The sequence below is a fragment of the Liolophura sinensis genome, chromosome 12, assembly GCF_032854445.1.
Source record: "Liolophura sinensis isolate JHLJ2023 chromosome 12, CUHK_Ljap_v2, whole genome shotgun sequence".
NCBI classification, from domain to species: domain Eukaryota; kingdom Metazoa; phylum Mollusca; class Polyplacophora; order Chitonida; family Chitonidae; genus Liolophura; species Liolophura sinensis.
Genome location: NC_088306.1, coordinates 22205944 through 22222754, shown reverse-complemented (window position 1 = coordinate 22222754; position 16811 = coordinate 22205944). Strand labels below are relative to the sequence as shown.

Below are 16811 nucleotides of genomic sequence, written 5' to 3'. Positions count from 1 at the left end.
CTCTATAATGGGCCTTTGGCGATTCTAACTATAAGACCCATAAAAATGCCTGCTGATCAAACACATACAGCTTAAGATGAACATCCCTGCATGTCAAACACCTATAGTTCAAGATGAATATCCATGCAGGTCAAACAAGTTTAAGATGAATGTCTCTATGTCGAACAGGTTATCTGCAGCTAGGTTTACTGGAATTCTCCATTCCTTAATTCAAATTAAATAAAAACATATTATTTCGAAGAATAAAAACCGCAAAATGCTGTGCAGCGCCTTAAGGTTCTGGGGAACGTCTCACGTGAGAATAACCTCTTGGAAGCGTTCGGCATGGCGATATGAACAAGGGGAGGTAGCCCAGCTGTTTACGCCACCTGATGACGAGATATCAATGTTGCTCTGTTTGATAGAAATTCCGGGAAGTTGATGGCTTGGTTTTGTTTGTAAGATTCCACTGCTGCCTCCACCATCAGTCCGGTCAAAACGCAGTCCTCTTTTGTGACACGTGGAGATGCCTTACCTACAGAAATAATGGAACAACGTTTTACCATTTAATCCATAGCAATATTCTTCGTGCGTTCGTTGAAGATCACTAGTTTCGCCACCATTATACTGTACATGTGTGTACGTCACACGTGGGAGTTCGTCATTAAGCGCCAATTCTCGGTGGTTTATCTCGGGCATTATGATTTCTTTCAATTAAAAACTTAACACCTTTATATAAATGAAAAATTATTCAGTAATGCGAAAGACCACATTGAAAACGACAGGAAATAATTCCCACCTATTAAAACGACAGTTTTATTGATTATGCCAGATTGTGCCACCTGAGTTATCCCCCTTGATTCAACATCCGTGAACCAGACTACACGAATACATCTTGAGACCGGTGATAACACTGCCTACATGGAGACTTATAGTTACTGCCTTGAGCTGTATTCCAACCAAAATTAATGTGTAAGCCCAGTGCACTGTGTTTGTATCTTCTGAAACGAATGCAAACGACTGCAAAAAGAGCACGGAGAACGCTTTACATCAATATCTTTCTTTCTAAACCCCTTTCCAACCCGGGAGAAATGGGGAGGGAAAATCTCGTTCGCGAACAGAGATATCGTCTTAAATTTTCGAAACCTCGTTCTTGTACGGGATCAAGACGAGGAGAGTGATTCCAATACGCCTTTCGTTTCCATCCCTGATGCTAATGATTCGTGACAACAAATACGCCCATTGCCAAAAAAAATATTGCATATTAGACTGAATTGTTTTACACAACATGTGATTAATAAAAAAAGACTACAGGAAGGAGAGTAAAACCAGAACAGCCATAACAAAAGTTGGCAAATGCTCACACGTAACAGGTGATAACCGGCCTCTCGTAAATTCCCATCATTAGAGTTTTATTCTAACTCTTCATTTAAATGCTTAAATAGTATAGCAGCTTACACGCTCCCTCGTATGTGGGAAGGTCTGCCAGCAACCGGTCCTGGGTTTCCCCCGGGCTCTACCCGGCTTCCTCCCACCACAATGCTGGTCGCCGTCGTATAAGTGAAATATTCTTGAGTACGGGGTAAAATACCAATCAAATAAATAAATAAATACACGCTCCCTACTACGATGGCTTAAGCAGAATTAAAACAAATATAGACATACTGATTACGATTCATTTATTTATTTATTTGATTGGTGTTTTACGGCGTACTCAAGAATATTTCACTTATACGACGGCGGCCAGCACCCACGATCATCCGCAGGTTGCTGATAGACCTTCCCACTTACAGCCGGAGAGGAAGCCAACATGAGCTGGACTTGAACTCACAGCGACCGCATTGGTGAGAGGCTCCTGGGTCATTACGCTGCGTTAGCGCGCTAACCGACTAAGCCACGAGGGCCCCCGATTACGATTTATTAGACGACCTAACCATAACGAGCAAGTTGTATATATATATATATATATATATATATATATATATATATATATATATATATATATATATATATATATATATATATATATATATATATCCGCTCCCACTTAATTCAGTTTTATTATAAGCAATTTGTTGAAACCAATGAAACCAAGGCGACATTCGTTGGTCTTGTAGTTTTAAGTTTGCAATCCTGTCATCCTGCTGTGGCTGTTACGTTTGTATTCGGTGGTCTTACAATACAAATGCAAGACTACGAGCAATCCCAGTAATCCAAAAAACAGCCAGACTATTGCAAATGTTTTCTGAGGTAATCTCAACTTTTATGCTGAGTTCAAACCATCAAGCTTTCGTTTTCCATCAAAGCTTAACGCGAATCACGGATATTTGCTGTCCGGGGCTGGTGTTGAACCAACCCATGTATCTTAGCAATGGAAAGACAAGCATCTCGGCTATGAATGAATAAATGCTTGGGGTTTAACGTCGTACTTAACAGTTTTTCAGTCATATGACGATGAGGAGTCATTAGGTTTGTCTATATACAGTGCCTTCTTGTGGCAGGGCGGGTCCTTGCCGACAAAGTGCTGACGCAAACGAAGTATCATGCCGAAGACACCAGACAGAACACCCCACTCAATCACATTATACTGACACCAGGCCAAATAATGTTGTTTCCTTGCTTGAACCTCTCTGTGCTTAGCGCCAAGCGAGGCAGCAACAACCATTTTAAAGGCTTTGGTATGACGTGCCCCGGGATTGAACCCCGGTCTCCCGATTTCTAGGAGGAGGTTTTAACCATTAGGCCACCGAAGAGGTCATCACGGCTATGACCCTCACCAAATATGTACATGAACCCAATTTACTTACCTTCCATGCAATCAACAAAATGATCAATTTCATTCTGGTAGGCTTCTCGGTATCTCTGAGGGAAAGAATGCATCAGGGGCTTTTGCAGGGCGCCGATGTCAAAGTTCTTGGTGGCGAAACTCTGCCGAGGGTTCTCCAGTGTGGCCATACCATGAGATCCGAACAGCTGAAAACAGAAATCTCGGCCGATTCATTAAAAGCCCGAGCGCATGTGAGTTACTCAACAGCATAATAGACCCAGTTGAAGTGTATATAAAATTGAAACTATGAATGTGTTTCTCTTGGAAAGGTTGTTTTTTATTATTATTAAAATTTTGCCCAGAAAAGAATAAGAAAAAAATTGTTAATCACAGGACGAAAACTTTTCTCAAAAGACAGCATCAAGTTCATTGTCTTTCCCATTGTAATAAAAAACAAGAGAGGGAAAACATATGTTCTTATGCCCAGAATTCAGGAGAGCTTGGAGCATCTCAACTTAGCTCAACTCATCGCACTGAGTTGAGTGAATATACGAAAGTTATGACGGGTTCCTCCTCGCGCCGTATCCAGGTAAGTTTTAAGCTCGGCATATACGACAGCTTCAGAACCAATTCCACTCCATTCAACCGTTTCGTCGGGTTGTAAGTTCTGGTTGATGCGGAATAACAACGTACGCGACTCAGCTGAGCTCATCACGTGTGTGCAGTTCAATCCTGAAGTTAGATGGTCATGGACAAACGAGACCAGTTGCGCACGATCGAGTGAGTTGTGTTGAGTCCCGTCTTTAAAGAAAAGACAACACTAGACCAAATGTGCATGCATCCAAACAGACCTTCGTATATAACCAACCAATGAAATTAAACTCCCCAGATCAAGTAGAGAAAGTATATAAAGTACCAAATCAGGACCGAATCATACAAAGAGGAACAGTCAATATTTTCCATGAACGTTGAAAAGACGCAAGGAATGATCTAGACGAATGAATGAAATCAGTATAGATCTTTTTTTACCTTTGTCATGTTGCATAATCAACATCTTAGTTCAAAGTAAACTTAGTCATTCTAAAGTCAATTTTAACGTCATCGAACCATTTTTGCCTTTTAGCCAGGATCAAGAGGCATGAGGGACGCGCCATAGTGTTTCCGGTTTCTCCAACATGGCATATAAGAATTTTAAATTTAAAAGTTGATTTATGGGGTTACGTCGGAAGAAAATATCTGTTGTCATTTTGGTCCGTTTCCACCCCTCTTCTGAAATAACTAAAGTTAAATTATTTGTCTTCTTTTAAGCTTCTGTGTATACCGAGTTCTAGACGCCTTCTTTAGCATATTTCGATGATTGTGTGAACTTACTTTGAGTTTACAAACGGTGAGAAAAATGTCTATAGCTTAACAGGCTCACCTCAACTCTGTTGTCGTAACCATAACAAGATTCCCGACTGGAGTCCAGAATGGCAACCGAACCATCCGGGTACTTCATGATGACGCTGCTGACGTCAGGCTGACCTATTTCCGCCATGATGGGGTCGTGCGCATGCGTGACGACATAGATGGATTCAGGAGCTGTGCCTTGCATGATCCAGGACATGAAATCAAAGTCGTGCACAGCCATGTCACTCAGTATGTTACATCCCGTTCGATCTGTGAGATGAATTATAGACAGAAAACCTTCTATAACCTGTGAGAAAAACAATTTAAACAATTTTGATTGACATTTTTGTAAACAAAAGAAAAGTTTTCAAAGAGACTCTTTCTTACTTTAAGAGTGAAGTTAAACAACAAAGGTAATGATGCTTTGTTGAACCTGGATTTATCTCTTTACTGCTTTGGGTTAAGCGTCACCTAGAGCATTGTTTCAGTAGTATCACGGTAGAGGGTATCTTCTTGTGAACAACAACAACAAAACAACACATCAATGCCCATGTGTGTAGACTGCTGCCTCACTTGAACGCCTGGTTGACTACACCAGGCCTGGACATCAGGTCTACCCCTCTTTAACCGCGTTTACGCGGTATTCACTCGCTAGGCTAATCAAAATTGAACAAACGCTCTTCCATGCGAGCAGATAGCTGGCCGGAGTGTCGCTTTGTCTCACCTACATATGATCATGCTACTACCTGTACCTCTGCTGAAACAGTTCGCAAATGTGATAAAGATTGTTAATTAACATAATGAAGAAAGGCCGCTGGAAACCGTAACATGTTGTTGTTATAAAGTTACTGTGAATAAACGAAGATAGGGGGGAGGGGTGGGGGCAAATACGGGCCAAATGTTAACCAAATTCGTTGATAGAGATCGACTCTATTTATGGTCCACTTTTGGGCGAGCGATGGCGCCAGGTTTACTGCATTATGGTTTACTCCTTTGGAAATGTAAGAATCGGCCGTTGACAACCTGTATTTGTGTAAGTTATGTGAATGTTAATGAAAAAAACTACTATACTCGTTTACCAAGGTATTTTTCTCTCACGTTTTTGTTGATTGGGATTACGGGACCCGGGATTACGTCAATTTTCACTTGTGTTACAAAACCAAGTGTCTTTCAACATCTGGCCGATAGATTCGAATGGTCTGTCGTGGAGAGAGTGTGACTCACCCATAGTTCTCAGGAGTTCATATGACGGTTTGGGCGAGTCCCGTGATGTGACCTTGCAAATGTGAAGTTTCCCTAACTGACCTTGTACTAACATGTCGTAGATGTCTTGAAACGCTGCATCAAAACGTCTAAAAGCAATAAAGAAAACATTATGTATATATCATATGTAATGAGGTTGTAATGAGATTGTAATGACCATCAGTCAACTCTCAAATGATTGGTGGAGAAGAACCTCGTGGATAAGGGGCTGAAGGCTGCAGTATAACAAGAAAGTTTCCACAACTGAGCCAGATATGACCTACCATCGATAAACAATACCAAAAGGCAGAATAAACAGTCTACTACGAATATATATTCGCTTTTACTTGATATGAACATTTAAGTATTGGTACATTAACAGGTGTTGTCCTATACATCTTGGAGTTATGACGTTTTTGGTACATTGACAGGTGTTGTCCTATACATATTGGAAATATGAGGTTTTCTGTCTTTGTTTTTTTAAACACAACATTGCCTTTGCCTCTAAAATGTTCACAAAATCTACTTCCTTGTCTATGAATACATACATGTATTATTCAAACGAGAAAATGTTTGCTGTCGAAAACGGGGTCTTCGTACGACCAGTATTTAAGTCAAAATCATTTTTGTGAATAACAGGACTTTGTATACATATATATTTAGTTATTTAAGACCTGTTCCTCTTTGGTCGTACGTGAGAAGATCCGCCAGTAATCTGTGGATGACCGTGGGTTTGCCCCTGCTCTTCCCACCATATATTAATATTGACCGCCGTTGTATAATTGAAATATTCATAAGTATTTTCATTTTAATAAATAAATAAATAAATACTCAAGATTTCGGGCCCATTCCACAAAGCCATTTTTAGTTAAGTAAAAAATTAAAAACCAACTTTGATATTTACATGAAGTTCATGGTCCAAGGTATTCAACTTTTTATATTCATCTTTCTTAGCAACTTGTTAAGTATTCCAATGTATGAACTCAGAGGACAAAATTCTTCATTTCTCAGATCTGACTTTGTGAAATACATCTCAGCGTAACATGGACATAATCAATGCTGTCACCTCATATATCCGGTCAGCAAGGGGAGCTCTAGCCTCGCCGCTGTGTCGTAAAGTGTGGAGATCTCCGTCAGTTTCTCCGCCGTCGGTTTCTCCGTAAACACGGCTTTACCTAAGAAATATATTTTCGATGTTTTATGTTTAGCCTAAGTCATAATAACTGTGCATATGAGTTTACTATGGAAACCTATTAATGGGGATGTCTCGTCCCGCGCCTCGCGCCTCGCGCCAGTCGCGTGCGAATGGTACCGCTCTCGTGTTACGGGTCGATCACAATTGGCACCGTCCTCGTCTCCTCACCTCATACCTGGTGCTTCACGGCTCGAGACCAGAAGCCCAAGAACGGTACAATTCGCACCGTCGTCGGGTCGCGAGGCGCTGAAGATGTCCTGCTATTGCTTCCACAGCTTACAATTATTTTGTCTGAATTGCCGAGAGATGTGGATCAGTGATCAGGTGCTAGTCTCGCGTCTTCTATTTTTGGACAGTGAATTTTTAGTTTTCTCCAGCTTTTATTGTTCGTCGGTGTCGTTAACAATAATTGTGGGAACATTCGTGCAGTCGTATGTTCATCACTCGTGGGAAAGTGCGTCAAACATTCAGGTTTCCTACTTCCATAAACCCGATCGCTGTCCTAAAGGTGAGACATTCTTAAGTATAAAGACTACAAATCAAATATATCAATACATTTCGATCCACTGATTTTTATAAAAATTTATTTTATACGTACTTTGGAACGAACTAAGCGAGTGTGACTAAAAGCACACGCATTTATTTATTTTTTTATTTGAGTTTTACACCATGCTTAAATATAGCCTATTTCACTCATACGACGACGGCCAGCGTCATTATGGTCGAAGGAAACCAGGCAGAGCCTTGGGAACACTCGACCATCCGCAGGTTGCTGCGCATCTGTAAGCCCGCATCTGAAACTGCCTTACACTTAGAAGTCAAAATTTCGGTCATTGAATTTGGTATGCTCATTTTCGTTGTTTTAGCAGAAATTTGTTTCATAATAACTTACCCAGATTTTACATTGTCAAGCAATATTTTGACAATGTTACATAGGAAATAATAAAATTTTACGTGATTTGAATTTTTGACTTAAGTCTAAGATCGCTTTGTGATCTCAGGACAAGGGCTTGCACTCACAATGATAAAAGTGGTGAGAGACTTTTGAGTCAGTGTGCTGCGCCAGCACACTAACCACCAGGACACGTAAACCCGTAGGAGGCACATATATGAACGGGTAAGAAAGTAAATAATTATGAAGGAGTCATATGAAGACAATGGATTTCTACATTCTATCTTTTATGTCAACATCTATTTAATGTTTTTAACTTGCATACCTTTGTGAAGAGAAGACAAGATGATATCATAGTGAGTCGGTGTTGGGGTGAAGATAAACACAGCTGAGAGGCTACAACAAAACAGTGGTCGGCATAAAGGATATCCTGAAGTTTCATACAGTGATCTGCCTCATCAATTTAGTCCTCTTCCGTTCCGTAAAGACCACTCTAGATTGAAGTATATATCAGATGAAAGACCCGTTAAAAACTGTCCAGGAAAATAGTTGGATTTACTCTTTTTAGAAGTTTTCTACCCAAGTAAAATTTTGTTAAAAGATCAGATTCTACGATAGTCTGTTGTGACCCAGAAAGTATCAATTATACTTTCTGCCTGAAATAATTTGTTTCAAGGTCAAATCAACGAATGCATTCATAGATATACATGTATATGCATTTTAAATGATGTAATGTAGCAGTCTAAGTAGCAAAACCCTTGTGTGGCATCACTGGTAGCATTGTGGTGAAAAAAGGCCGCCATAGAATAAAATATTCAAATGCATTTTACTAGGTCAAACAAATTGTAAAAAAAAATAAATCCAGTTATTTTTCCTGTTTTAATTGTCTTTCATCTGATGCATACTTCATTTTAGTGTTGTCTTTGCCTTTAACATGCGGTCTACATAGGAAGTAGACAACATATACAATAAAAGTAAGTAGTATTAGTGAAAAACTCTTCAAGCTAAGGCGTCGAAACGTATTACAAGTTACACCTCCCTGCAAACAAATCAACATACTGCAAGATAAGAACTGTACATATGCAAAGTGGCAAGGTACAAGGCTGTGGAAACTTCTGCATCCATAACGCCAATGACCGGCCACGACAGCACAGTTGGTAGAGCGTCCGCTTCGGGGGCTGTAGATCCAGGGTCATTTCTGGTTCGGGTCACACATAAGACTTTAAAAGAGGAAGTTGTAACTTCCTCGCTTGGCGTTCAGCATGAAGAGGATAGTGCAATGACCGGTTGACCCATATCAGTATAATGGCTCGGGCAGGGCAACTTACTTGCCTTCGGTAAGTCGTCTCAGTGACTTGATAAAAGAGCGGTGGAAATCCGTCCTGCAACAAGGAGGCCCATTACACGTACATGCATTTGAAGGACTCCTTCGTCGCCATATGACAGAAAAATTGTTAAGTACCACGTTAATCCGCACTAACTCACTCCATAACGCCAATGTACGAGGCTGAAGAATTAAGTAATGCCCAGCACATGCCATCAGGATGTGGTTGTTTAATACCGTAACAGAAAGTGAGAATAATCAGATTAAACCAAGCTGTATTGCCAGTAAACGCCAAAACTTGAACAATGTATACCTTGGGTCATCCAGGAGAGATTTTGTATGATCTGAGGTATAGAATGGGATATCGAGGTACAACTTGTCCTGTAAAGGCTTTATCGCTTCCGGGTTGTTCTCCACAATCCAGCGCAGCTGTAGCCGGTGATTGTTTAGAATATTCGGTATGTGGACACTTGAAGCAATTCTGCCTGCGCCGATCACACCAACCGAATGTTGGCGAGATTTTGACGATGTCTGGCCAAACTTCTGGTACAGGCGGGGAGTGTTTGAAAACATCCGTGTATGTTTTCTCAGATCTCGTGTATTTCCCGCTTTACATGGTCGGCCGAAACTCTGGAAGAGAGAGCATGACGTTAAAATATAAAAAAAAATCGGTTCATCTGGTCCTACTCCTTACAGCGCATGTGCTGCTCTCAAAGCTCGCTTTACATCATTGCCACCACTAGACTAGCTTGAACTTTGGAGCCTGTGGAATGCACATAAGATTGTTTAGGCTTAGCCCCCATACTCCTTACACCACCTGTGCAGATCTCAATGCTCGCTTTACATCACTGCCACCACTAGACAAGCTTGAACTTTGGAGCCTGTGGGGTGCACATAGGATTGTTTAGGCTTAGCCCCCATACTCCTTACAGCGCATGTGCCGCTCTCAAAGCTCGCTTTGCATCATTGCCACCACTAGACAAGCTTGACCTTGGAGCCTGTGGAACACGCGTGGGCACACCAGCGGTGGCCTTGCGCGGACCTGCTTTCATCAATACAACTGTAAGCCATCTTATAACATTTTATCACAATGACGTTGTCTCTTTTGTGGCTCCATTTGAGAAGCTGATATATAGGAGGAAAGCCGGGGTGATGCACCAGGCCAAGAAAATTGATTCATTAAGTTTCGTTCAAGTTGATCGTAAAACTGCAGCTGCTGTACAGAACCACAAGGGTTAAAATTGTGTAGTACTGTGTGTATCTTACCGTGAAGTCCGACAGTCTTATTAAATCACATTAAAACAATGGAATCCCTTTGCATTTTTAAATGTGATTCTGTTTTAAATGTGATTCTGTTTTAAATGTGATTACAACACAGAGTATTGAGTAATTCTAGACCAGTGACGTCTAATAAATTGCAATTAACATCACTTCATTTTTTACCCAATTCTGCTCAAGCCATGGTGCTATGGGGTGTGTAAATTGCTACTATTTATGCATTTACATGAACAGTTACAACAGAACCGAGGCTGATGTAATTGGCAAGAGGCCGTATCTCACGGGTTTCGTGTGACCATTTGCCAGCTATCACATGTCGTCGCTGCTCTGGTTTTACTATTTATGCCGTACGCATTTAATTATATTGTAGCTCTCGCTAGCGTCGACCATTAAAGGACATTTTATGTAGATAAAGACCCATTTCTAAAACCACGGAAAACACACTATATTCCCAAATGAATATGTAATGAGTAAATATATACACAGTAAATAAACCCGGTAGTCAGTTTTAAATGATGCATGGAAGAGAGTCGATATTGTAGGAATGATCTCCGAATCAAATTTCGTATTTGTAATGTATTTGACTACAGCATCGAGACTAAAACTCCACAGCCCGTCAATAGTCTCCAGATCGAGTTTTGGTTCAGGCATCAGTCACGCTTTGGAAGTCATATACAACTATGACTCATATCGCCACAGGCCCTGAACGCTATGTCCATATCCGCTAACAGGCGTACTACGGTAGTCCATGTAGAATATAAGAAATCCAGAATGAAGGCGTTTGAAGGAGTACTGATGCCTTTCTGCAGTGCAGAGAACGTTATGCTGTGTACGGGGAAATAGTTAAGGGAGAACCGTTATATGCAACATGTTGATAGCGACATCCTGCATTTTTGAATTGGAGAGGTACGTAGTTATGATTATTAGATCATAATAGACGGCAGTTAGTCTTATATAGTACGATTATTAGAGAATAATAGACGGCACTTAGTCTTATATAATTACGATTATTAGATCATAATGGACGGCACTTAGTTTTATATAGTTACGATTATTAAATCATAATAGACGACAGTTAGTGTTGTATAGTTACGATTATTAGATCATAATAGACGGCACCTAGTCTTATACATTTACGATTATTAGATCATAACAGACGGCACTTAGTCTTTTATAGTCACGATCATTAGATCATAACAGAGGTCACTTAGTCTTATACAGTTACGATTATTAGAGAATAATAGACGGCACTTAGTCTTATATATTTACTATTATTAGAGAATAATAGAAGGCACTTAGTCTTATATAGTCACAATTATTAGATCATAATAGACGGCAGTTAGTGTTGTATAGTTACGATTATTAGATCATAATAGACGGCACTTGGTGTTTGACGGAACTTTCGAAGTGGTTATTACACAAAACTATGTAACAACCTCATGCGGTGACAAATCTGAGGTATTGCAGAAACCAATCGGACTAATTATAAGCATTGCTATATCTTTAGATTATTTAGGTAAAAGTACACGTTAGAAATCAATATTTACACATCTACGCATTTAGACATCTAAACGTCTAAAATGCAAGAGAGAGAGAGAGAGAGAGAGAGAGAGAGAGAGAGAGAGAGAGAGAGAGAGAGAGAGAGAGCAAGCTTGCATTTTCCATGGGGTCAGTACGACATTGAATGCCTTAAAAGATGTAGGCCTCCACATTATTTAGAAAATGTGGATTGATAAGGATACGCTTATAATTATGTGAACCCAGACAAATTAAAGTTGTGAAAATAGATCATTCTAACTATACATACAGTTGTTTTGGAATATACAGTAAATCAGACTTACCTCGCAATGTCCCGTTAGCCAACGTACAATCTGCCGAAAGGGGGCCATCTTCATATGCCAGCGTGTACCCGTGACGTTGTAGGTCTTCACCCTGCTACTTCTCACGTCAGTGTAGCGTGAAACAAAAACGCTGAAATCAACTTCTTGGCTCTGACTAAGCTTACTTACCGCTCTAAATAAACGACGGGGCAATGCAGTTGCACATACAACCGTGAATTGACCTACATTTACCAGTACAAACCTGTTTACGGTCCTCCTGAAATTGGTTGGTTCCCTACAGTACATCTGTAATGAGAATGTACATTAATTCTTATACCATATCCTGGACAGCAAAAGCTTATTTACAACGATATGAGCAGTGCGTGTGACTAGCAGATTTTAAAGGCTTTTTAATTGACATCCCATGTCTTCTACCAATTTTAATTGGTGTGTAAGAGTCTAATTTAATTATTTGATTTGTGTGGCTGCGTACTCCAGGCTTTTCCACTAATATGACGGTAGTCAGATCTGTTGATGGAGGAAAATATAGTGATCGAAGAAATCACAGAAATAACGCTTTAGTAGGTCAGATTGCAATTATAAATTGACACTTTAATGATCAGTATACCTGTTTTTTCCTGATTAGTGGGTATCTTCTGCCTGGCAATTTGGGGCCAAGCTGGTCTGATCATTGTTTTTATTAAAAATATGAGTATTACGTAACCAGTCTGCCCACAAATAGTCTGATGACTAACAAAGCCAGGAATGAATACAAACTGCACAGCCTGCATAAGCGCAGTTTAGTATATGTGGGAAAATTTTCTCATCGTGCAAAATGTGAGTGCATGAAAGAAATAAAACTGGCAACGTTGTAATTTCTTGGACCTAACGGACTGAACCCGAGTCTACAATTTCCGAGGTGTTTTTAGGTGTCTATGACAGGTGTTATGCCCGATGCATAGAAAACTATCGGTAGTTTCTCTGCCATCCATCTTCATCCAGACTTCATGCTATTTATTATTTATTTAATAGGAGTTTTACACCGCACTCCGATTATTGCACTTACACGAGGGCGGTCAGCATTATGGTGGGAAGAAACTGTGTCAAACACTATATCAGCAGATACGTAATTGCTGTTGGGTAACTATGTATATCTAAACAGCTATTATACGTCTAAATACATCTAGCTCTGCTCTTGCTTTGTGCTTAACAGTTTGCAATCGTTGCAAACGGACCTTTCATATGTAACACAAACCGAGGCCAATGTATGTATGTGCGTATGCTTGGGATTTTAGGTCTTACTTAACAATTTTTCGGTCATATGACGACCAGGAATCATTAGGCGTGTGTACATATGCTGTGTCTTCCCAGGCGAGTCCATGCCGCCAAAGTACTGCCGCCACTAAAATATCATACCGGAGACACCAGACATGACACTCTATACACTCAAGCAATTAATCTGTTAATTTTGACAGAAAGGCTGTTGTGTGAATGATGCCAGAATGTATTTTCAGCTGTTGTTATAACACAACAGTATATACATGTATACTATTAGTCTAACAGAATATCTTTATGTTGAATTAATTGAAAGATATGTCTGTCATATTTAACAGAATAATATGTTGCAATATCAGATTACATTCAAGCATCACTCAGACAACAGGCTTTCTGGAAAATTAACAGATATGTATAAGTGTATAAGGTGTCATGTCTGGTATACCGGGACATATTATACTGAGAGAGGGTCAGCCAGTCCCATTGCCTTGCTCTAACCTCTCAAGCCAGGAAGCAACCATTTTAAAGTCTTTAAGCCTCCAGTATGAGTCCATAGCAGTCAAACTTAAATACAAATAATACAAAAACACAAAATAACGAACAACATAGTACACGTACATGTGAATTAGGTAGTATACATGCGACAAGTTTTAATTTATGACATATAAATATAGGTAATTCTGTCAGCAGAAATCTACGGCAGATTTAAGTTATCAGTGAGCTGCATAAATAACCCAGTGTAGAAGTACGAAGCGTCAACAAGCCAAAGGGTAAAGTTCACAACGAGTGCGTCTCACCGACTTTTGACGAAGTAGTTCAGTCGCACTCTGTCTTCGTGGCGCACAGGTTCAATCCGGTCAGAAGAGGAAGTCCCTGAAGTGACACGCCCACTCTAGATCATGGTCCAGTTCACAGTTCATGATCTCTATGTCGGCACCAAACCCTATCACGTAGTTATTTAGTTAGGTGGTAAAAGTTTGTTGCCGACACAGAGATCGTAAACTGTGAACTATATATACAGGTCGGATAAGTCGATCATCGCGACTTCACAACAAATCGCCGTCCCCCGCCTCCGACACCAGTAGAAACTAGATGGAAGAGGTTAGGAGGCAATATAACAGCCAGTACTTGAGCTGATGCTGTGGTTTTGTTATAGCCTTGTTCGGCTTCCATAGAAAGAGTGAACAAACATTGCCAACTTTGAAATTGGAGGTCAGTAGTGTTAAGCATCACGATTTCTTCGCCATAATACACCGCTTCGGGAGCAGTAGATCCAGAATCAATCCTGGGTCGAGTCACACCTAAGACTTTAAAAGAGGCAGCTGTAACTTCCTCGCTTGGCGTTCAGCATGAAAGGGATAGTGCAACCAGTGGTTGATCCATATCAGTATAATGGCTCGGGCGGGGCGTCTGACTTGCCTTCGGTAAGCCGTCTCATTGAAGCAGCACTAGATAAAAGAGCGGTGGAAATCCGTCCTGCAACAAGGAGGTACATTACATACACCCTAAGGATTACTTCGTCGTCATATGACTGAAAAATTGTTGAGCACGACGTTAAACCCCAAGCAGTCACTCACTCACTTGCCATAATACAACATATAGACGTAGGCCTACATCATATCATATTATCACACGTCTATGACAGTATGGATTAAACAAGTATATTTTATCAATATACCTTGACTGAGTCAGACATCCTTTAAACGGAAAGTGATTTAAACATTATTCACCTTTTCTTACAATTAATAAGCTAGACCATTCTTGATTCACGCCTTTGTTATTTATTTTATTTGATAGGTGTTTTACGTTGTACTCAAGAATATTTCACTTATCGGCCAGTATATTATGGAGCAATAATGTCTTGATTTCACAGTTGAGCAGACGCCCATATCGCAAGACGAATATTCCGAAAAGTCAAATTATATGTGTCCCTTTCATTCTTGTTCAATACTCAAGAATTGGTCGTTGGAACTGCTTTTCATGTAACCTGAAAACCCGAGCTTGAGACTGCTCTGTTCGATAGAAATTCAACGCTTTTGTGGCCTAATGGTTAGAGTGCCCGCCTCAAAGTCGGAAGACCCGAGGTCAAACTCGGGTGAGGTCATACCGAAGACTTTAAAAATGGTACTTGCTGCTGCCTCGCTTGGAGCTCAGCACTGAGAGGTTAGAGCAAGGAAACAGGACAGGTTGGTCCGGTGTCAGTTTAATGTGACTGTGTGGGGTGTCATGTTTGGCTTCTTTGGCATGATACTTTAATGCATGGCGGCAGCATTTTGGCGGCATGGGCTCCCCAAGCCACAAAAAAACACAATATATGTACAGGTACGACGTTAAACACCAAGCATTCATTCATTCATTCAATAGAAATTCCGGGAAGTTGATGGCTTGGCTTTGTTTGTAAGATTCCACTGCTGCCTCCACCATCAGTCCGGTCAAAATGCACTTCAACTTTGTGACATGTGGCAACGCCTTCACTACAAACACATTAAATTCAACCATATATGTCATATCTATGTCAGTGAAACACTGGCTCTAGCGCAAAACCCGATTTTGGCCCATATTGATCCTCATATATAGGGATTGGGCATCACTACCATGGGAACGAAAAATTTGGAACTCATACATAAAAATATGCTTAATCAAAACTACTGGGCGTACCTTTTCTCGTACAATTGCGATTCGGGCCCAAACTGTTTTGACCACAGTTCTCCAGATATGAATTTGCCTTGAAAACGTGAATGCAAAGGCAAAGCTGATTATTTCAGTTTAGGGATGAAATATTTTAAGCGAGAATGATTTCGTGTTGGTTTGTTTATATTACATCCAATAGAAATTTTAAAATCTTTGTCAAATTAACTGAATGTTAGAAAGTCTTCTTCCAACACCTAAAAAAAAGACAGGCCTTCATTTCATAAATATTAGAATTCTGTCCATGTCATCATTCTTGGGATGTTGAATGGTTTTCTATAATTTCTGATTAATAACGTTATGTGATGCATCAACAACATAGAAGCATACCAATATAGACACATGTAATAACTGCGCTCCCCTATTAGCTGGCCTATTTTCCAGCAACCTGCGGATGGTCCTGGGTTTACTCCGGGCTTCGCCCGTTTTTCCTCCCACCATAACTGCTGGCCGTCGTCGCCTCATGAATGAAATATTCTTGAGTACGGCGTAAAACACCAATGAATTAAATAAATAAATATTAGCAGGCCTTTATTTCTCCACATATATTAATGCGACTACACGCAGAATACAATGAGCTTAAAGCATGCTACTTTACATTCACTGACAGACAACCATCGTTACAAATATTCCAGTATATACAAAGCAGTGAAGACACTATAACCCACTTTGACTAGAATTAGAGATTGAGGGAGAGGTAGATGCAGGGTCAGTCCTGGGTCGGGTCATATTTGAGGCCTTATAAGAGGGAAGTTGTAGCTTTTTCGCAGTAAAGAGAAAGTGCAACGACTGGTTGATCCGTATCAGTATAATGGCTTAGGTTGGGTAGCTTACTTGCCTTCGGTAAGTCGTCTCAGTGAAGCAGCACTAGATAAAAGAGCGGTGGAAATCCGTCCTGCAACAAGGAGGCACATTACACATACATGCACTCGAAGGACTCCTTCGTCCTCATAAGAACAGCT

The 16811-nt window shown here is 40.3% G+C and overlaps 1 protein-coding gene across 3 annotated transcripts; it reads right to left on the bottom strand.

Moving 5' to 3' along the window:
• Window positions 1–359: 359 nt before the first annotated feature.
• Window positions 360–14127, bottom strand: LOC135479460 (myo-inositol 2-dehydrogenase-like). 3 transcript variants are annotated; one of them, XM_064759304.1, is made up of 9 exons: window positions 13959–14127; window positions 11908–12004; window positions 9102–9418; window positions 7790–7860; window positions 6444–6552; window positions 5360–5487; window positions 4167–4405; window positions 2787–2952; window positions 360–514 (listed from the first exon to the last, which is right to left on the bottom strand). In XM_064759304.1, exons 2-9 carry the CDS (start codon window positions 11959–11961, stop codon window positions 360–362), a joined length of 1239 nt encoding a protein of 412 aa, XP_064615374.1. In that variant the 5' UTR covers window positions 11962–12004; window positions 13959–14127. The 3 variants fall into 3 exon arrangements, with proteins under 3 accessions (XP_064615374.1, XP_064615371.1, XP_064615372.1); XM_064759301.1 differs by lacking the exon at window positions 13959–14127 and having other exon boundaries at window positions 11908–12242; XM_064759302.1 differs by lacking the exons at window positions 6444–6552; window positions 7790–7860; window positions 13959–14127 and having other exon boundaries at window positions 11908–12246.
• Between the last annotated feature and the right edge of the window lie 2684 nt (window positions 14128–16811).